At 42.1% G+C, this 14,487-nt stretch overlaps 1 protein-coding gene and 1 long non-coding RNA gene across 3 annotated transcripts in view; both read left to right on the top strand.

Moving 5' to 3' along the window:
* The window catches only part of SUCLG2 (succinate-CoA ligase GDP-forming subunit beta), a 345,782-nt gene extending 335,954 nt beyond the window's left edge, over positions 1–9,828 (top strand). The window contains exon 11 of one of the 2 annotated variants that reach the window (XM_049861944.1): positions 8,764–9,828. In XM_049861944.1, coding sequence (XP_049717901.1) covers positions 8,764–8,879 — 116 coding nt within the window. In that variant the 3' untranslated portion in view covers positions 8,880–9,828. The remainder of the gene's footprint in view (positions 1–8,763) is intronic. The other variant, XM_049861943.1, reaches the window with a different exon arrangement.
* Positions 9,829–10,025: 197 nt separating this feature from the next.
* Positions 10,026–14,487, top strand: part of LOC126064069 (uncharacterized) — a 187,694-nt gene continuing 183,232 nt past the window's right edge. Inside the window, exon 1 of the long non-coding RNA XR_007514444.1 lies at positions 10,026–10,087. This is a non-coding gene — a long non-coding RNA (uncharacterized LOC126064069). The remainder of the gene's footprint in view (positions 10,088–14,487) is intronic.

Below are 14,487 nucleotides of genomic sequence, written 5' to 3'. Positions count from 1 at the left end.
TTCAGCTGAATGACTTTCAACAAGCTGATATTATGAAGTGCCTGAAGTTCCACCAGCGTGAGTTGATCCGTTATCTGTACAGGTGGTTATTAAAAGTGTTGTCCTGTAGCCTCATTAAAAAGCACTGCAGCATTTAATAAATATTAGAACATGTCAGCAGCACCATTTAAATGTGGGAAAGAGATCAAATTCCTTTGTAATTGAGGACACAGGCACAAACACACTCTTTGGAACACTTAATTCCATGTCAGAGTTTAAAGCCCCTGGATTGTTTCTATTTAGAATAAAGGAGGGAGAGGGAATGGGGAATAAATGTCAGCCCCTTGCTGAATCAAGAACAAACTAACCTCATTTATTCAAATAATACCTTTAACAGAAGAAATCCACAAACTAGCAAGCATTTGCCCAAGGCTTCCTCTGTTCCCCATTTCTTTACAGTGACCTGGTTTTACTGGTTGCTGTTTTTCTTCTTTTTAATTGCTTTTCTCTGTGTGTCCCTTCTCCCCCTTCCAGCTGCTCCCTCAATAGGAAAAAGGAAGCAGGTCCTAATTTCTGGCCAGGGCCATGTCAGTGGGCAGCAGAGCCCAGCCCTGGCTTTGGCCTGTATCCAGAGAGAAGCCGAGCCTTTGCTCAGAAGAGAGGTGGTGACAGGTCAGGGTAGGGGCTGGTGTGGAAGGGGCTTGACAACCTCCCTTTTTCTCCTCCCTCTCTCTGTTTGACTCTTTGTCTATCCTTGTCTCTTTCTTTTCATGTGTCTGTCTCTCTGGGTTATTCCTTATTACTCTGTTTCTCTCTTCATGTGTTGCTACTCTGTCTGTCGTCTGTCTCTCTCTCTCTCTCATTCTCTTGTCTGAATCTGTTTCTCCCTTTCCTCCCCTGCCTCATGTTTCTTTTTTCTCTCTCCCCTTCTCCCTCTCCATATCTCTTGTTTCTCTGGGTCTCTCTCCTGCCTCTCTTTCTATCTCTTTTTGACTCTCGTGCCTCTATCTCTGTCTTGCCCTCTGTCTCCATCTCTTTCTGTCTCTCTCCCTCTTAATACTGTCTCTCTTTCCTGCCCTATTTCTGGATTTCTCTCTCTCTCTTCCCCTCTCACTCTCCCTTTTCTTCTCTCTCTTTGTACAGTACAGGTTTTCATCTTGTCACAGTGCCTCTGTATATGACCCATTTCTCATCCTAGCCGTATTCCCAAGCTTTATATTTGAATGGAAAAACCCTTCAAGAACTGCTTGGTTCTGAGTGTGCCTAGTGTATGCTTAATAATTAAGGGTGTATTTAAAGTGTAACAGCAAGTATAATTAAAATTCACTTTAGTAGATCCTGGAATTATGAAGCAGTTAGGCATTTTGACGTGATGCTGAAGGAACATCTGGGAGGAAGGAAAGGCAATATTTTTCTGGAAAGCTGTTCACTCCCTGTTCATGACCTGGGCTTGCCCACTGGTTGTCAACCTAAGAGCAGGCCATTGCTTTTCTAGAGCACATGGAGCCATGCAGTTGAGAGGACAGGCAGCAACTGGGGAGCATCACTCTGGGGAACAGAGCCAGTTGCTCCAATGCCCTTCTTAGAGAAGGAGGCCACTTCAAAAGCCCAGAACGCTAAGAGCTCAATACTGATCACTCTTTATTCTTCCTCAGGCAGTTTGTGGTTTCACCTGAATCAACCGTATCAAAAAGGGCTAGTTTGGGGAGGTGGGCCAGCAAAGTGGTCAGAAAAGTATCCACCTGCATCTTACCTCCTCACATATACTTTGTGTGTGTGAGTTCTTCCATTGTGATTCCATCCATCGGCAAGTACATCCTTGTTGGTGGCGTTGTTTGGTGCCGTCGAGTCAGTGCCGGGCAGTTCCAACCCTACGTACAGCAGAACAAACGCTGCCCGATCCTGCGCCACCCTCACAAGCGTTACGTTTGATCCTGTTGTTGCAGCCACTGTGTCAGTCCATCTCGTTGAGGGTCTTCCTCTTTCTAGTTGACCCTCTACTTTACCAAGCATGATGTCCGTCTCCAGGGACTGATCCCTCGTGATAACATGTCCAAAGTATGTGAGACTTTGATTGGATTTCATGCTAAGCCTAGGAAATACCCTGTTGAGCAGGGCTGACAAGATGTCAGCCCTCACGAAGCTTATGCTTAGTGGGGATGAGAGAAATGTCACCCAGGAATTCCCATGGTGTGTAGTCCATATTCTGATTTTGGAAGTACAGGGTGTTCTGGGAGCTCATTATTCAAGCCCCTGCTCTAGTTTGGGGGCTGGGGAATGGTGACAAGGAAGGCATCCCCGAAGAAATGTTATTTAAGCAGATATCTCATGAATGTGCAGGTATTCACCAAGCAGAGAGAGCAACCAAGTTGTGGGTAGAGGGCACACCAGGGGCAAAGGCCCAGAATGTGTGGTCCATTAACTTCTTAATCAGTCATTTTTTTTCCTTGGGAATACCTGGTGCTAAGTTGGATGATGAAGAGAATATTAATTAAGGAACTGATTTACTTATGCTACTTGGTTGCAAGGAAAAGCAACTCATTTAAGATATTTAGGAAAAAAAGGTCAAGAACTTATTTCATCCATGCACATGGAAGGAAACTCAAGTAAAAGTTAATAAATAGTTCTCAGAATGGACAGGAACTATAGTAAAGCTGGTTACAGTAAGAGCAGGATCTGAGATGGAGGTGGACCTCAGGAGTGTGTGCCCCTCCAGAACTTGTGTGTTCACTTGGCTCTGCTATTCTGTGCGTGTTTTCCTTGACTTTCTCTTGCCTGCCTGCTGATGACTGGTAATTTCCTTTTCATGGTACTAATTTCTATTTCATGTAAAACACCCATTCAGATTCAAATCTAGTTGCAGAAGTTAATGACCACTGTCTGTATTTGGATGACCATTAGATGGTAGCCACCCTTCAGTCAGGTACAATCAGTGTCTGCCTCGGGGTGAGGAACATCCTTGTAGCCCCTCCTAGAGCAGGGGACAGTGAGTAACATAGGTTTAGCCAGAAGGAGAGATTGGAAAGAGCAGACACCCTAGTTGTACCTGATCCTTCCTTTTAAATAACTTACAACATTGATGGTTGCCCTGAGGTTCAGATGATCTCATGCAATGGAAAGTGCTACAAATCGTAAAATGCCAAGCGGGAGTTATCAGGGAGCCAAAATAGAGTGGGAAGAACAAAGAATGTCGAGGCTGAACTCTTTCAGTCACTGAGTGTCAGTGCTCTTGGCTAAAAAAAGAGAGCTGATTCATAAACACCTAACTCACAAAGTCATTGAAAGGGTCAAATAAAGTAACATGTGAGAACTTCGTAAATCCACAAAAACATGGAGATTTTAGTATTGTAAATATTATTATTATGAACTATATTTATAAAGCCATACAATACAGAATGCATGTTTTAAGCATTAGTTCCAGAAATCACTCAAATAAGTGAGAGATCAATGGAATCCTCATTCCACCACTTCCTAGCTATTACTAGCCATGCTAGCTGGGCTTTAGACAAGGTTTTGAACCCATTTGTGCCTCAGTTTCTTCATCTGTAAAATGAGAATAATTATAATAGCTATCTTTGAGTTATGGTGTTGGCAAAGAATACTGACTATACCATAGACTGCCAGAAGAACGGACAAATCTGTCTTGGAAGAAGTACAGCCAGAATGCTCCTTAGGAGCAAGGATGGCGAGAGTTCATCTCACGTACTTTGAACCATATTACAGGAGAGGCTAGTCCCTGGAGAAGGACATAATGCTTGGTACAGTAGAGGATCAGTGAAAAAGAGGGAGACTCTCTCAACAAGACAGATTGACACAGTGGCTACAACAATGGCCTCAAGCATAGCCATGGCTGTGAGGATGGCGCAGTACTGGGCAGTGCCTTGTAGGGTTGCTGTGAGTCGGAACTGACTTGACAGCATCTAACAACAAGAACATCTTGGGATTGCTATTGAGGAACAAATGAGCTTACCCAGAGCCCTAAACAATGTGTGACACATGATACGTAATAGCTGTCGTTACTGCTTATTAATATTATTACTACTACTACTATCACTACTACCACTTCTACTTAAAAAAGAAAAAAAAAAAGGGCTTCCAAACCCACTGCTGTCCAGTCAATTTCGACTTAGAGCAGCCCTCTAGGACAGAGTAGAACTGTCTGGTAGGGCTTCCAAGGAGCAGCTGGTGAATTTGAGCTCCCGACCTTTGTGTTAGCAGCTGAGCTCTTTCCTACTGTGCCAGCAGGGCTCCACTACTACTACTACCACTGCTATGTCCTGTACCAGAGGAGTTAGGTAGACAGACGTTGACAGACCTAGCCGAGATCCACTCCAACAGCAGGGATCACACAGAGGAAAGGTAGACTCAGATGATGACAGGTCTGCTTCTTGGGTGATGCATGGAGGTCTCGGCTGTGTACGTTGGGTTGGAGGGTGCTCCGAAGAGGAGGAGAAGAGAGAGAAGGGTGTTTTGTATCTTATATTTCTTCCCTCACAGATTGTAAGTCAGTCAGGTGAAAATTCTGGCCCATATCTCTGTTCAGGGAGTTTGAAATTTACACATTTAACTTTCATTCACCTTCTGGTCCAAAGACCGATTCACTTCTATGTCAGAAAGGGCTTTTACTTCACACTGTGTCATTACTCCATGAAAGCCGTGCCTGGAGATTAATGTCTAAATTCCTTAGCCTGGTATCTAACACCTGCCACAGTCCGATGCCCCGTCCTACTTTTCAACCTCTCAGACCTTGACTGCAACTTTACCAAATGAATCAAAATGCACACTGACGTTATATTAATGAAATAATAAATCTTTGCATCTATATTAGTTATCTGTTACAATGTAACAAATTACCCCCACCCCCCAATTAGTAGCTTGTTGTTGTTAGGTACCGTCGAATTGCTTCTGACTCAGAGAGACCCTGTGTACAACAGAATGAAACATTGCCCAGTCCTGTGCTATCCTCACAACCGTTGTTATGTTTGAGCTCGTTGTTGTAGCCTGTCTTGGTTATATAGTGGTGCTGTAACAGAAATCCCACAAGTGGATGGCTTTAACAAAGAACTTTATTCTCTCACAGTCTAGTAGGCTGGAAGTCCAAATTCAGGGCATCAGCTCCAGAGGAAGCTTTTCTCTGTCGGCTCTGGAGGAAGGTCCTTGTCATTAATCTTCCCCTAGTCTAGGAGCTTCTCAGCTCAGTCTAAAGGACGCGCTATTCTCCTGGCTCTTGTTTCCTGGTGGTATGAGGTCCCCCTGTCTCTCTGCTCCCTTCTTTCGTTTATATCCCAAAAGAGATTGACTCAAGATACCACCTAGTCTTGTAGATTGAGTCCTGCCTCGTTAACATAACTACCTCTAATCCTGCCTCATTAACCTCATAGAGGTAAGATTTACAACACATAGGAAAATCACATCAGATCACAGAATGGCAGACAGTCACACAATACTGAGAATCATGGCCTAGCCAATTTGACATACATTTTTGGGGGACACAGGTCAGTCCATGACAGTCCTCAAAGTGACATCTTTGCTTTTCAACACTTTAAAGAGTTCTTTTGCAGCAGATCTGCCCAGTGCAATATGTCATTCGATTTCTTGACTGCTGCTTCCATGGTCGTTGTTTGTGGATCCAAGTAAAATGAAATCCTTGATGACTTCAGTTGGTCCAGTTGTGAGGATTTTTTTTTTTTTTTTAATGTTAAGGTGTAACCCATACTGAAGGCTGTATAGTCTTTGACCTTCATCAGTAAGTGCTTCAAGTCCTCTTCACTTTTAACAAGCAAGGTTGTATCATCTGCGTATCGCAGGTTGTTAATGAATTGTCTTGCAATCCTGATGCCACATTCTTCTTCTTATAGTCCAGCTTCCCTGATTGTTTGCTCAGCATACACATTGAATAAGTATGAATTAGTAACTTAACACAAAAAATGTTTATAATCTCATACATTCTGTGGGTCAGGAATCAGGGTGGGGCTTAGCTGGGTCCTCTGGCTCAGGGTCTCTGACGAAGTTATGATCAAGGTGTCAGTCAGGGGTATGGTTATCTCAAGGTTTGACTGGGGGAGAGATTTGCTTCCAAGCGTACTGGCAGTTTTTGGCAGGATGGAGTTCCTCATGGGTTGTTGGACTGATAGCCTCAGTTCCTCATTGACTGTTGGACAGAGACCACCATCAACCTCTTGCCACATGGGCTTCTCTGTAGGATAGCTCACAACATGGCAGCTTGTTTCATCAGAATGAACAGAGAGCCAGTGAAAAAATATAACCAGGACAGAAATCACCAGTTTTGTAACCTAATCTTGAAGTGACGCTCTGTCAGTTTTGCCCATATTCAATTCATTAGAAGCAAGTTACTGGATCCAGCCTGCACTTAAAGGGAGAAGGTCACACAAGGGCATGAATAACAGGAGGTGGGGGTCATTTGGGAGCGATTTTAGAAGCTGCACAACATCTGTAATCTAACAAGTTAGTTAATGTTAGCTCCTGTAATAGATAAATGCTGAAATGCCAGTAGCTTATGGTTCTTTCTCATTCTTATAAAGTCTGAAAGGGTGACTGAATAGGGATGCTGCGCTCCACACTTTTTCCGATATACTGGCTGAAGGAGTCACTGCCATCTTCAAAAAATACCTTCCTTCGTTGCCCTGGCAGGTAACATTCAAAACGGTAGACAGGGAAAACAGAGAAATGTAGGTCCACATTGGATGTTTTAATGGGCAGGCGTATCATATCCATTAACAATCCATTGGCCAGAACGCAGTCACATGATCTCACCTAGATGCAAAGGAGCTTGGGAAACATGGTTTGGGGCTGGGCTGCTACTCCCCAGCAACATCACTAGAGAAGAGGAGCATGAATCCTTGATGGGCAGTCAGCCAAGTCTGCCGCAGATACTTTGGCTTATAAAGAATGCTTTCACATGTATTATTTCATTTGCTTCTTATCACAACCTATGCTATCTGCATTACTATTCTTTTTATACAAATAAGGAACCATACTAAGCATATCTTTAAATTCACGTGGGGTTACGTAATTACAGAGAACAGAGTTCATGTCCCAACTCAGCCATTTACAACCTGTGTGACTATGGAATAGTTACTCAACATCTCCATGCCTCAGTTGTCTCGTTTGTAAAATGCAGACAATAGGACTTGCAGTTATTGTAAAGATGTCATATACTGTGTATAAGTCACTTAGCATTATGCCTGGAATATGTAGGTACTTAATAAGTATTAGTTTTGAAGAAGAAGATGATGATGAAAATGTTATGTATTTAGATGAAGAAGTTTAGGCTCAAAGGAACTAGATGATTTACCCAAAACCACAGAACTGAGACATGGCAGAGCCAAGATAAGAGGCTAGGGATTTTAGGTAGTAACTTCCGTAGCTTTCAGTTTGATGCTTTCCAAAGAGGTCATTGGTGAGTTTCCCGTGGAAAGCAACAGCAAGTGAGCCTTGAGCAGAAGACACTGTGCCAAGTCTCTTTCATTGCTACGTTCATGGACCCAGAGTCCCAGGAAGAATCAACGCTAACTGCATCACCTTTTCAGTTCAGCTGTTCTGTTTAACCCAGCCTTTGCCTCTTGGTGTGAAATATGCTGACCCAAGTGCCTCTTTTTACTTGCACTCTTTGTGGTGAGGCAAGTCTCCCAAGGCCTGTATTTCAAAGTTTTTGCTTATAAATAGGCTCTCTCGTGCTAATTAGATGAAAGCCCAGGAAATGATGTAAGATATTTCATTAGACTCTTAAACTCTTTCACATTTCTTTTAGAGGCTTGTTCACTCTGAGAGAACAGAAAAGCAATTAGCACATTAAATGGTTGCCAAAGTACCCCTGTGAATGAAGTAGCTTGGCCAGTAAATACTGTAAATCCAGTGGGAACAGCCAGGAGACTTCATCGGAGGCTGCGTTGCCATTTTTCAGGGCCTCTGCACCTTTCCTTATATACAGTGAGGACGAAGCAGAAATGGACACATTGAGTCTCCAGAGCAGTGGATTTGTGGGCATAGGTGGGCAGATTCTCAAAACTTCGTATTTACTCTCAAAGATGAGGGCACTACTTGGACCCCTTCCTTCAAGAGACCTTGAAGGCAAATGACTTCTGGTATGTACCAAAACCACATTAAATCCAGTTGGCTCTGGATTATCAGCAGAAATTCCAGCTTTCCTTACTAAAAAATGTCTATACGTCTCTTATAATTCCTTTCTTTCATCTTCCTTTTCTCCCTGGACCACTGCTTGAGATAGCCCTTGTCACATGGTCTTTCCTGTCAATGAAATTATTTAGAACCTATATTTAATTCATTTCCCAAGAAAAAGCTATTGATTGATCAGTCACACATGTTCTCATATATGTTTACTCCCAATATTCCATACCATTCCAACACCCTGATTCGTCATTCTCTTGCTCATTTTTTACACAACACTTTTTCTTTGGATTCCATACTCAAGACTGTTCAGTCAAGGGACAAATCCATTTCAGAAGATTTTCCTTGTTCAGACTAGCTGAACAAGTGGTCCTTAATCTTTGTGCACAATGTTATAAGAAAGTTCACTATTTCATTTTTTTAAGTGCAAGAGAAAAATACAGGCAGTGTCTTTCTAATGCCAGAAAATTGAAGTGAAAAAAACCAGTTTGTCATCTGCATATATCTAAATAACCAGATGATTATGTCAGTATCAGGTGGGACCCAGCATGCCATGGTTTCAGGTTGGGCTCAACTTCACAGGACATCGTCTCCAGTCTATTGTCAGTGATCATCCATCATCCCCTCCCTCTCTAGGAACCAATGTCCATGAGGCTCAGAACTTGCTCAATACCAGTGGACTCCCCATTACTTCGGCTGTTGACCTGGAGGACGCAGCTAGGAAGGCTGTGGCCAGCGTGGCAAAGAAGTGAGGTCTTCGTCTTGAACCACTGGAAAAGAATCCAGTTTTTCTTAGAAAAGGATGATTCTCTCATCACTGTGAAAGAAATGGTTATCCCATTGGGGAAAAAGGGTTGGGCAGAATAAGAATCACTGTTTGAAAAATCTTAAATGTGTCTTTTTCTTAAATAAGCTATCTAGACAGCTTAAATAATATGATTTCACTTGTAGGCTTTATTAAAATTATGTCCTGGGTTCTCATACTTTTCTCTCATGGTGAGCCTGCCTTGTATGTAGAATTTTGCTGACTCTGGGGAGAAGTCTATATGACCAATGTGCATATATATAGAATTTTAAATGAGGCCTTGCTTCATTTACAAGAACTTTGGTGGACTTGTAGTCCATATAATAAAAAAATTACAGAACATAAAAAATTCAGACGATATTACATTTAACATATTAACTACCAAAGGATAAGGCGTTTGAATAAATAGGTAGTATGTATTACATTTTTTACAAGTTTCTAATTCTAACACATTTGCAAAACTCATGATTACTCCAAAATGTTTTTGTTTTTACATTATTGGGAGGTCCCCATTAATATTGTATACATGTATTTTACCATTTGCCTTAATATTGAATATACTGTTTACCTCACACTAAAAATAAACCCAGAAGCCTTATGTGTGATTTTGGAGTAGAAAATTCCATTTTTACCTCAAAATGGAAGAACTCTGAATCTTTCAGAAATCTTTATAATTAAGTCACTTCAAGATGAGACACAGTATGAAGATCAAGTTGTGTTATGTGTGTCAGTGTCCTCTCCCTCTTCTGCCCCCGCTCCCCACCCCCCGCCCAGTATCTACCGGCTTGTGGTAGAAAGACAGGAAAATATAATTGAGAGAACGTGACTTTTTCCATGATGTCCATTTTTATCATGGGGAAGAATTTAAATTAGGTTTTCATTTAAATTTTGTTAAAATTTTTATCTGTACACAAATTTAAATAAAATCCTGTTTTTTAAGTTCTAAGTTCTGTGTGTTTGACTCATTTTAGTTTTATTCCTCAAACAGTTTTCCTTTTACTAAGACACTGACCTCACCCTAGGCGTATCCTGAAATTACAAAATTTGGATGGTGCTGTGATTATTCTGGTTCCACTGAATTTAATCGAGAGCCATTCCTTTGTTGGGAGATTATTTAGTGAAAGAATAAAAAATATATACACATCAGAAACCCAGGTAAGTATTGCACATACCTAACACATTAAAATATGATTTTAATTGATGTAATGCTAGAGGAAAGACACACTATATAAACACCTCCAGTTTAATGAGGGTCCAGTGCCACCATTAAGATTTCCCCTCTACGTACAAGTGTGTAAGAGGCCAAGCTTTTTTGTTTGTTTTTCTACCCGCTTTCATTGTTCTCATAAATTTCACATATGGACAAAAGTTGAGAAGTCGTTATTTATAGATCTATATTTGCATAATTTATTTTTTTATTTGCATAAGGAAAGAAACCATTTGATAGTCATATTACCTTTCTAAATTGTTATGCAAAGATGAACAAAATTAACAATGTCCTTTTTTGCTGTCCTTTTGTGTTTTGTTTTTTGATAATAACAAGTTGAGGAGCCCTGGTGATGCAATGGTTAAAATGCTTGACTGCTAACCAAAGAAAGGGTCAGCAGTACAAACTCATTAGCCACTCTGCAGGAAAAAAGATCTGGCAGTCTGCTTCTGTAAATATTTACAGCCTTGAAAACCCTATGGGACCATTTTATAGGGTTGCTATGAGTCGGAATCTACTCAACAGCAACGGGTTTGGTTTCTTGGTGGTAGTGAAATGGAGAGATTTGGACTGACAAAGCCTGTCTCATGAATTTGGGATTTGCCAGCCTCCACAACTGTGTGAGCCATTTCCTTGAAATAAATATATATACGCTTCACTGGTTTTGCTTCTCTAGAGAACCCTATCTAAGACGTTTAGTACCAAGAGTGGTTCTAGAGGAATAAAATCATAAGGATAAGTTTTCTGAATTGATTCTCTAGTCTGGCTAGTCTTAAAGGTGCTGATGACTCTGCCTCAAGTAGTAAAGAGGGAGGGCACTGCTAATCCATGGTGTGAGGTGGCATTAGAAATACAAAAAATATCACCATCAGTGGATCAAATATTTGTGAGACACAAGGTTCTGGGTGATTGCATGTTGGAAACTTTTGCTAGACAAAGTGGCGAAAGAAAGGAATGAGCTGCAAGCTTCAGAGTCACAGCTCAAGCGCCACATACAACACCTGAAAGTTGCCACTTGTGACCTGAAAGAAAGTCTTATTTCTCATGGTAACAGAGCTAATGTTGCTGAAAACCAAACCCAAAGTCTTATCATAAGAGAGGCTGAATTACAACGCCAATGAAATCCCAACCACGAGTGTTGTCTGAAGTTAAAGTGGGAGCATTAATTGGGAAGAAATGGGATCCTGAAACTTGGGAACATATGGGCAGATAATCAGGGAACTGGGGACATTGAGCCCCTAAATTCTGTTGAATCACTCCTGCCAACAGAACCAGCCCCCTTAATCCTGTCTGTACACATTACTCCATCTTTGTCTGCTAAGCCACCCTCCCTAGTAAAACAATTATCCCTTCCACACCTGTCTGATGAGATTAATCCATCTGTGCCTGAAGAGTCTTTGACTTTGATATTGCTTGGGGAATAGCCTGATGCAGATGGTTTACAAGACATTGCTGAATGGCTCCAGGACCCACCCCCATCACCCATTTTTTTTCTATACCTATAACTAGACTTACGCTCCAGTAAACCCCAAGAGGTGAAGTACAAAATATGACACAGGAGAAGGTACGCTTGGTTTTTCTCATATATACAAACAGAAACCTGGGGAATATGTGTGGGAACTAAGGGTGTGAGATAATGGTGCAAGGAACGTAAAGTTGGATCAGTCTGAGTTTATTGATATGGGCCCACTAAGCACAGATTCTTCATTCAAGGTTTCAGTTCAAGAGGTTAGGAAAGGATCTAATTGGTTGGGTTGCTGAAGCATGCATTACGCTGTGGCCTGCGCTAAATCAAGTTGAAGTACCAGACCTGTCTTGATATACTGTAGAAGAAGGTATCCAAAGGCTTAGGGAAATTGGCACGCTAGAGTGGATTTATCAGGTTGGGCCCACAGACTCACATGGAGTGCCCAGAGGACACACCTCTCACCACAGCAGTGAGGAACAAATTTGCGAAAGGAGCTCCAGTATCCTTGAAGATTGCTGTGACTGCTATTGTATGTAAGTCAGGTTTTACAGTAGAAACAGCCCTAACTGAATTAAGAGACCCAACTACAATGGGGCTGATTGGACCCGTGGCTGTAGGGGCCAAATGGTGGCCCTTAATCAACAAAAACAATGTGGGGTGTGGTTACCGTAATGTACAACAGAGTCAAAGCAGTAATCACAATAGTCAGACTCATGGACTTATGGCATTGGCTACTCAGTCATGGTGTCACTAGGAGTGAAAAACGTGGGAAATCTACTAAATATTTACTTGATCTGTACAAGCAAAAGAATTCTATTTCAACTGATTGGCAGTCTAACTTGAATTGCCAGAATAGTCACAGCCCCTCAATCAATTTCCAGACTTCAAAGTATTTACAGATCCACAACTGCTTAAATGAAGGGGAGGCTTTGTCCCCTTGAGGAAGGACCCCACTACATTGCCAAAAAGTTATACTATTAATCTTTCTCCCAGCCTTCCCCAAAGGCATCCACACCTTTTACAAGAGTAACTTCGTTAGGGAAAAGGAAATAAACTTCTCGGGGATTACTGAACAGTTCTGAACTGACACTAATTCCAGGATAACCAAAATGTCCCTGTGGCCCACCAGTCAGAGTAGGGGTGTATGAAGGTCAGGTTATTAATGGAGCTTTAGCTCAGATTTGTCTCACAGTGGGTCCCCGAAGGCATCCTGTAGTGATTTCCCCAGTTCTGGAATGCATAATTGGAATAGATATAATCAGCAACTGGCAGAACCCCATTGGATCCCTGAAATATGCAGTAAGGACTATTATGGTAGGAAAAGCCAAGTGGAAGCCATTACAACTGCCCCTACCTAGAAAAAGAGTAAACCAAAAGGTATATCACTTTCCTGACGGGATTGCAGAGATTAGTGCCAGAGCAGAACTACCCCATAGGATTACCAAGGGGTGGCTAGTACATTCAAACTGCTGACCTTTTGGTCAGCAGCCTGACATCTTAACTACTGCACCACCACATCTCCTTGAAGGATGCAGGCATGGTGATTCCCACCACATTCCCATTCAACTCACCTATTGTCCTAGGCAAAAAACAGATGGATCTTGGAGAATGACAGTGGATATTGAAAACCAGGTGGTGGCTCCAGTTGCAGCTGCTGTTCCAGCTGTGGTTTCATTGCTTGAGCAAATTAATACCTCTTCTAGTAACTGCTATGCAGCTATTTGTCTGGCCAGTGCCTTTTTCTTGATGCCGGTTTCAAAGGAACACCATAAGCAGTTCGCCCTCAGCTGGCAAGGCCAGCAATACACATTCATTGTCCTACCTCAAGGATATATCAACTGTACAGCACTATGTCATAATTTATTCCTAAGGGACCTTTATCGCCTCCCATTCCACAATACATCACATGGGCCCGTTCCATTGATGACATTTTGCTGATTGGACCTAGTAAGGAAGAAGGATCAGTGATTCTAGACTTATTGGTAAGACATTTGCATGTTAAAACTGAACTGAATCCATCGCCTTCAAGTTGATTCCAACTAATTGTGACCCTAATCTGACAAAAATTCAGGCACCTTCCATCTCAGTGAAATTGCTAAGGGTCCAGTGTGTGAGGCATGTTGAGATACTCCTTCTAAAGTGAAGGATAGGTTGTTAACATCTGTCCCCTCCTACAACTGAAAAGGAGGCACAACAAAAAAGCCTGGTGGACTTTTTTGGATTCGTGTGTGCTACTCTGGCCTATTTATCAAGTGACTCAAAAAGCTGCTAGTTTTGAGTGGGACCCAGAACAAGAGAAGGCTCTGCAACCGGTTCAGTCTGCCATGCAAGCCAATATGCCACTTGACCCATATGATCTGGCTGATCCAATGGTTCTTGAAGTGTTAGTGGCAGATAGAGGTGCTGTTTGGAGCCTTTGGCAGGCCCATATTTGTGAATCACAAAACAGTCTTTTAGGATTTTAAAGCAAAGCTCTGCCATCCTCTGCAGATAATGACTGTCCTTTTGAGAAACAGTTTTTGGTTTGTTACTGGGCCTTAGTAGAGACTGAATACTTAACCATGGGCCACCAAGTCACCATGCAGCCTGAACTGCCCGTCATGAACTTTTGATGTTGTCTGACCCACAGAGTCATAAAGTTGGATATGCACTGCAGCACTTCTTTATTAAATGGAAGTGGTATATACGAGATTGGACTCAAGGAGGACCTGAAGGCACAGTTAAGTTACATGAGGAAGTGGCGCAAATGCCCATGGTCCCCACTGCTGTTACATTATCTCTCTTCTTCCAGTCTACACCTATGGCCTCATGTGGAGTTCCTTACAATCAGTTGACTGAGGAAGAGAAAGCTCGTGCCTGGTTTATACATGGTTCTGCTTG

The sequence above is a fragment of the Elephas maximus genome, chromosome 20 (genome assembly GCF_024166365.1).
Source record: "Elephas maximus indicus isolate mEleMax1 chromosome 20, mEleMax1 primary haplotype, whole genome shotgun sequence".
Classification (NCBI taxonomy): Eukaryota; Metazoa; Chordata; class Mammalia; order Proboscidea; family Elephantidae; genus Elephas; species Elephas maximus.
This window is presented reverse-complemented; position numbering and strand designations above follow the sequence as displayed.